We start from the raw sequence: 7,885 nt of genomic DNA, 5'->3' as shown, positions 1-7,885 counted from the left end.
TTAACCCAGACTTGACTACTTTCTGGAAGGACTACTCCAGCAACTGGCTATCAGGGAATTCAATTCTAGTGTTTATTGATTCCCCAAATTTTATTTTAATATTTGTTTCTTTTTAATATTTTTTTATTTATGTGTAAATGATATAGTACTTTATGTAAATTTAAGGTCAACATGTTTATTTGGGTACATTTTATTTTGTATATACGTGTGTGTGTATATATATATATATATATAAAATACTTGATAATCACCTCGCATTAATATTTCCATGATGTCACATAATTATTATTTGTATGCCTCCTTGAATGTTACTGTAGCTGGTTTTGGTTCTGGTTGACAATCATCAATGGTGAAGGTTCAATGTTCTTCATATTCCCCATAATTGTGTGCAAAATTTTCTGAAAATAACGAGATTGCCTCATTGGCTTTAGTTTTGTAGTTCTGTTCCTACCTAGTATGTGGACCGTTGGATGAATAAGTTCCCAGAGTGTGTGTTGTGGACAGTGTAGGCCATAGAGACAGCATTAGAATGGAGATACATTTTCCCCAGTTTAAACTCAAATGAGGCTATTTTCTCTATGCATACTCCGAGGCTTGGCTTTCAGGCATTTCAGCCATGACTGGTGTTGCTGTCATATACTTTACTATAGTAGTGGTCTGAGCAGTAATGAAGCTGCTGAATTATCTTGTAATTTCAGCCTCTTTGTTTCTTCTACCTGCCATGTATCCTTGCACCTCCACCCCAGGGTGTACGTTTGAGTATGGATTTATCTTCACTTATCTAAGGAAACTGAGGCACAGAGTGGTTAAAGAAACTTAACAAAGGAAATATTTTGAAATACTAGACCCTGAATTTGAACCCCAGCTTTTTTGTCACTTCTACTAGTCAGTTTTTGGTTGCTGTTAATAGAAAACTCTGTTAATAGCAAGAGATTAATTGGAGAGTTAGAGGCTTTTAAATATTGTCCTTATAGGGCCTGGAAATGTAAGTGTATTCATGGCCTCTCAAGATGATTACATACGTCAGAATTGGCCCCTAAGGGGAACTGTCACCGCTGCCACCATTGAGGAGTGGGAAAAATCAGTATATTTTCAGTGCAACTGTTGGCTTAGGCATAGTGTGTATTAGTTGCCTACCTAAAAACAGGAAAGTCTACCAGAGTTGTTATCTCAGTGAAGATACTTCTTCAACTGGATCCATGGCTTCAAATCAAGCTTGCCTTACTCCACATCTCTCTACATTTAAAGTGGCTTTAAAGTAAATCTGATCTGTGTGCATCAGACTGACAGTAGTAAAAGCATTAGCAACCTTAGGAGTAAAAACTCTAGGAAATGGAGACTTAAGCTTTAAAATAGAGAGACAAGTTTATGAACAGAGCTCAAAGATATCCTGAGAGAACCAATATAAGGCATCCAACACAGTCTTCTGAACCCTGTGTTCATTAGTGCCTTGATATTTTCCTGCTCTCTTTTTAGCCCATCTAATACTACTATTCCTCAATCCTGGATGAACCTTAGAACTCGGCTTGTGCTCTAGGCTGCTTGATGATGCTAGGTGTATGTTGGAGAAAAAAGGGAATCTCCAAACCCAGAGTACTTTATTATGTTTTTGTTTATGTATTTATTTATTATGGTTTTGTTTAATTGGAATTCTTAAAAAATAATTTTACAACTCCCAAGTCAGCCACCTTCCTATACCCCAAAAGTTTGTTCTATATCTTCCCCCATTCCTTGTTTTCCTTATTGCAATCTTCCCTCAGAATCTCCACACAGTTATCTCTTACTTCAGGAAGAAAACATAATTCCTCATAAAAGAACTCAACTGAATTATTCTTTCTCTCTTAAATTCATCCATATTTCCATTCTCTGAAGATAATATAAGACTTTGTCTGCTTCCTCCATTTGTGATTTATACTCATCAAATCTCCCAATTCCTTTCTTGTTATATAATAGATGCTACAAGCCAGTATGGCCTTAGAATCATTTTGTCCATGTTTGAACACCAAGTCCACTATTTACTAACTATGTAACCTCGGATAATTCACTCAGCCTCTCTAAACATCCATTTCTTATCTGTAAAAGAGAGGGATTTAAGATTACCTTCTTCACAGAATGGTAGGGAAAACGAAATGAGAGAACCCATAGAAAATAATTGAAATATGACCTGCTACTAAAAAACACTCAACAAAGTGAGTTATCACCAAATAGATGCAGTTTAATTGTAATGTACCTGATGAGAACGTGGATACCTTTTGGAAAAAGGTGGATACCTTCTCTAATCATATTGGTGTTGACAGTACTGAGACTACTTATGTAAAAATGCAGTAAGTCAAATGAGTATTTTATTTTCTAATTTTATTATCCCTGTTATCATTGTAAACATTGTTAATGTTTCTATCTCTTGGGTGGACCTGCCCCTGCCCTGAACCCCAAGGATGATGGCTTGTGAGGACATCCTGTCACTATTTCTCATTTTTTCTTTAAGATTTTAGAAGTGAAAAATCCTCTGTTCTCTAACAGAGATATTAATAAATAGTAGTCAGGTTAACATTCTCATGATCAATTCAATTGACCCAGGTGAATCAAACATCCCAGGTCTGTGCTGCTTCCTTGCTAGTACTAATCTTATGTGAGCACAACTGCCTAAACCTTGCTTGATAAGTTCTCCTAGAGACATTTTATTAAGTCTATCCAAGGTCTACAGAATGCCCAAGAAAGGCTCCAGCACATGTGTGGAGTATTGTCCAAGGGTCTCTGCACATTCAACCTCTCAGTTCTTCCTATTCATTGTGAATAGACATGTACACTCTCTTTATGTGACAACAAATAATTAAACCATTACCAGAGGGGAAAAGAATAAAGGGGTTTGATATCTAATGGCTTGGGAACAGCACAGAACTAATAACATAGTGGCAGCCCTAGACCCAAACCATGAAGGGTCCAGGTCTGTTAGACACAGAACATTTTTTCTAATCCTAAACTCTGGAGAACAAAATTGCTAAGTTATAAATCAGTCACCAATTTGTGAAGTATTTTGACTCGTTGGATTTATTTAATATCCAACTTTATGACCTTATCTTGTACTTTGTGAATTGTATTTTCCCAAGATCTTTTTTTTTCTATTTCAGTTTTATCTAAGTTAATTTACAGGCTTTGGCTCAAATGTTATAAACTCTCACTGAGGGTGAGATTCTATTGATTAGTGTCTATGGACTTTGTTCATCTCAGGGGTCTTAATCAGTTTAATTAGGCTGACATCCACAGCCCCATGTCATTACCACTAACTGAGGAAGGTTCCAACATGACACTTATTTGTTCTTGGACAAATCCAGTACCAGCAATAGCAGCAGTGAGCAGGGTTCCAAGCCTCCAGAATGGGGCAAGAAAGTCTGTGGATCCAGGGTGTACTGGGGGGGGGGGGCTGTTGGTGAGTGGGGCAGGATACAGTTGGTTAGAATACAAGTGATCTGAGTCCAGTGCTTGCCTGTGTGAATCCAACACAGCATTTTAGGGGTAGCCATTGTTCAAGCACCTGCACAAAAGCTGTAAGTTGGGCAGCTTTACTGGGCCTAGGTTTTCCTTTGGCATTCCTTCCACACACACAGCCACAGTGCTTAACATGAAAACGAGTTAAAACCCCATCCTTACACCACAGAAGCCATCAGCAAGAGTTACAGGGTTATGGGGTAGGTGGGGGAGGGCCCCTCTGGAAAAAGGAAAAATCAAAAAGCCTCTGGGATTCAAATTAATGAGTGATCTTATGTCGCATTTCCTAGGTTCAGCTACATCTTCATGTATTTCATGAGTGCCTCTCTAGTCACTAATGTCTTCCTTTGGTTGCTGGGTTTTTGGGTAATTAACCCATCTCCTGCCTCCATTTGTTCAATAGCAATTCCCGTTTTTACTTGGATCTTCGAGTAGAATTGTAAATCAGGTGTGCCAGTCTAGGTTTAATCATTACAGCGTCAAATTGCTCTCCCAGATCGTGTGAACAAAAATGAATGGAAAATTTCGTTTTACAAATCCTACTTTTGGACTTAGCCCATGGCTGAGAACTAAGGAGGCCGAGCGTACGGATGGCAGCGAGGGGTCAATCCACGCCCCGCGTTGGGTCGGCGGTGGAGGAGTCGGAAGTGGTTGGGGTTTGGGGGAGGAGATCCGCTCACACAGAAGAGGAGAGGGTTGATCCGCCATATCTGCTGCTGCTGCCGCAGTTGCGAATGCAGTGTTGGGGGACTTAGCTGCCACTGCGCTGCCGCTAAGGTTCGCGTCGCTTCCCCTTGGCACTTCGCTCTTGCAGCCTTACCCCTTGGCGGCGTAGCCCGCACTTTCTGGCGTGTTAACCCCGCTCCCTCCCCGCCACCCATCAGGTCCTCAGACCATGGATCCGGGCAGCAGCAGCAGCGACTCCGCGCCCGACTGCTGGGACCAGGTGGACATGGAAGCCCCGGGTTCGGCCCCGAGCGGAGACCGAGCCTCCACGGCGCTTGCCGAGGCCCAGCAGGAGCATCTCAGCTCGGCCTTCAGCCGTCAGCTCAACGTCAATGCCAAACCCTTCGTGCCTAACGTACACGCCGCGGAGTTCGTGCCGTCCTTTCTGCGGGGCCCGGCCCAGCTGCAAACCCCCCCGGCCGACATCACCAACATTGATGAAACCTGCACCGGCGCGGGCGACCTTCAAGGTAAAAAGCTGGGACGGGGGGCACCTGTGGAACATTCCAAAGAGGAACAGTTAGTGTTGCATGAAGGTTCCAATTCAGCCGTTACCATGGAACTTTCAGAACCTGTTGTAGAAAATGGAGAGGTGGAGATGATCCTAGAAGAGTCATGGGAGCACAATAAAGAAGTAAGTGAAGCTGAGCCAGGGGGTAGTTCCTTGGGAGATTCAGGGCCCCCAGAAGAAAGTGGCCAGGATATAATGGAGAAAGAGGAAATGAGAAAATCTAAATCTGTGTTCGTGCCCTCAGGTGCTCCTAAAAAAGAACACGTAAATGTGGTGTTCATTGGGCATGTAGATGCTGGCAAGTCAACCATTGGAGGACAAATAATGTTTTTGACAGGAATGGTTGACAAAAGGACACTTGAGAAATATGAGAGAGAAGCTAAAGAAAAAAACAGAGAAACTTGGTATTTGTCCTGGGCCTTAGATACAAATCAGGAAGAACGAGACAAGGGTAAAACAGTAGAAGTGGGTCGTGCCTATTTCGAAACAGAAAAGAAACATTTCACCATTTTAGATGCTCCTGGCCACAAGAGTTTTGTCCCAAATATGATTGGTGGTGCTTCTCAAGCTGATCTGGCTGTACTAGTAATCTCTGCCAGGAAAGGAGAATTTGAAACTGGATTTGAGAAAGGTGGACAGACAAGAGAACATGCGATGTTGGCAAAAACAGCAGGGGTAAAACATTTAGTAGTGCTTATTAATAAGATGGATGATCCCACAGTTAATTGGAGCAGCGAGAGATATGAAGAATGTAAAGAAAAACTGGTGCCCTTTTTGAAAAAAGTTGGCTTTAGTCCCAAAAAGGACATTCACTTTATGCCCTGCTCTGGGCTGACAGGGGCAAATATTAAAGAGCAATCAGATTTTTGCCCTTGGTACACTGGATTACCATTTATTCCGTATTTGGATAATATGCCAAACTTCAACAGATCAATTGATGGACCAATTAGACTGCCAATTGTGGATAAGTACAAGGATATGGGCACCGTGGTCCTGGGAAAGCTGGAATCAGGATCCATTTTTAAGGGCCAGCAGCTTGTGATGATGCCAAACAAGCACAATGTGGAAGTTCTTGGAATTCTTTCTGATGATGCTGAAACTGATTATGTAGCCCCAGGTGAAAATCTTAAAATCAGACTGAAGGGAATTGAAGAAGAAGAGATTCTTCCAGGATTCATACTTTGTGACCCTAACAATCTGTGCCATTCTGGACGTACCTTTGACGTTCAGATAGTGATTATTGAGCACAAGTCCATCATCTGCCCAGGCTATAATGCGGTGCTGCACATTCATACTTGTATTGAGGAAGTTGAGATAACAGCCTTAATCTCCTTGGTAGACAAAAAGTCAGGAGAGAAAAGTAAGACACGGCCCCGCTTCGTGAAACAAGATCAAGTGTGCATTGCCCGTTTAAGGACAGCAGGGACTATCTGCCTTGAAACATTCAAAGATTTTCCTCAGATGGGTCGTTTTACTTTAAGAGATGAGGGTAAGACCATTGCGATTGGAAAAGTTCTGAAACTGGTCCCAGAGAAGGACTAAGCAGTTTTCTTGATGCCCCTGCATAATACTGTGAGAATTGACTACAAAAGTTCACCACTTTCTCTTATTTACTGACAGACTTTTCTTCATCTTTTGCAAAGAGAAAATTCACAGCAAAAATCCGTGTTTTGTCAGCTTTCTCATGTTGAGATCTCAGTTATGTCACTGTTGAATTGACCCACAACTTTCCTCCTTCTATGCCATTTTGCTTCCTTGGACAGAACCCGTGATAGCTTTGTAAGTGATGTGGGTGTAATTGTCTATAACAATGAAAAATTAATATATTTTTTAATTTTTCATTTTCCCTTAGGATATTTAGACAACCCTTGTTCCACGCAAATCAATCAGAGTGTGTCAGTGTGTGTCAGTGTGTGTGTACATGTTAAAAAGACAACTAACATGTCAATAAAATATTCCATTTGAAACTCTTCTTGGTATCTGAAATGCTTTTGAATATTTTTAAAAATTTGTACATAATAGTTTTCAATTAGCTTTTTTACTTTCTCAGGTCATTGAACACATCTTGTTACTTGGGCTTTTAAAAACTGTCCTCCACTCACTGTATTAAATGCGCCTTTACAAACAATGCACAGGTTTGTATTAAAAGATTTTTCATTTGGAAAACGAATCTATTTGAGGGCTCTTCCCAGTGAACTTTGTTTTCTCTCTCCAATTTGAATCAGTAAAGGAGCTCTTCTGTTTCCCCACTTGTGATTTGAAGAAGCATTTCCACATTACAAATATACCTGGGGATTCAGACCCTATGTTGACTAAACTCTTATCCACACACCTTTGCTTTGTTCACCATGACACTTGTGATATGGGATACAACACAGTAAGGGGCATGACGGTTGAGAAGATACATGCTTTCAATAGGGGTGTAAGTCATTTACTGAAAAATAAGTGTTAGTGTGGGCCCCGAGCTGGGAAATGAGCCCACCCTTGTATTCTTCTGTGCTTGGAGTTGGTAGGAAAGATAAAAGTTCATTTTTACAATCGGATCACAGCCCTCATTTGAGTCAGAGACACTAGACTTGTCTCTGTACCCTGTATTAAGGAAAACACTCCGCTCTCCATCTTGAGATGGCTACTTCGATTGCTGGGACAGTGGCTTTATAACCTGCATAACTATCAACAGCTGCAAGAGCTTTCAGTCTTGGTAAGTTGGTAGTGACCCAATGTAAACAAACACCTGCCCAGTGGTGGGCAGGGCTATTTCCTCACACTCATGGGCTGGTTGGATGGGGGTGGAGACTGGCTACCAGAACAACCCGGGCCCATGCTTAGGCAAAGACCGTGTCCCCTTCTTCATGGTCCCTTGGTCTGTGTACCCATGGACCTCCAGGATTTCTAACCTGTCAGAGATAGCCACAGGTCTTATCAGAGCATTAATAGCATGGTTCTGTGAATCATCCATCAAAGATCTTCAGGGGCACCCACATGGGAAATAAGGATTTTTCTTTTGTCCTATGTCAGCTAACCTAATCACAGGGATACAGCTCATACTGCCTTGGACCCAGAACTTCCATAATAGAATATCAGTGGCAAGAGTTTCATCTTTATTTCAGATTCCTTCTCTTGCCTCTATGCTCTGAATTTTGTACAAAATACAGACTAATT

General features: G+C 41.4%; 1 protein-coding gene across 1 annotated transcript; it reads left to right on the top strand.

Moving 5' to 3' along the window:
• The first annotated feature begins 4,151 nt into the window (after nucleotides 1-4,151).
• Nucleotides 4,152-6,455, top strand: LOC116863150 (eukaryotic peptide chain release factor GTP-binding subunit ERF3B). The gene is made up of 2 exons (XM_032850644.1): nucleotides 4,152-4,263; nucleotides 4,371-6,455. Exon 2 carries the CDS (start codon nucleotides 4,382-4,384, stop codon nucleotides 6,263-6,265), a length of 1,884 nt encoding a protein of 627 aa, XP_032706535.1. The 5' UTR covers nucleotides 4,152-4,263; nucleotides 4,371-4,381; the 3' UTR covers nucleotides 6,266-6,455.
• Nucleotides 6,456-7,885: the final 1,430 nt, after the last annotated feature.

Source organism: Lontra canadensis, unplaced genomic scaffold, assembly GCF_010015895.1.
Source record: "Lontra canadensis isolate GAN:19392208 unplaced genomic scaffold, GSC_riverotter_1.0 scaffold618, whole genome shotgun sequence".
Lineage (NCBI taxonomy): Eukaryota > Metazoa > Chordata > Mammalia > Carnivora > Mustelidae > Lontra > Lontra canadensis.
The sequence above is the reverse complement of the archived record's forward strand: the minus strand, read 5'-3'. Positions and strand labels throughout refer to the sequence as shown.

What these genes read in the sequence shown, in the direction of transcription:
- LOC116863150 (XM_032850644.1), top strand. Translation starts at nt 4,382, where the DNA reads ATGGATCCGGGCAGCAGCAGCAGCGACTCCGCGCCCGACTGCTGGGAC.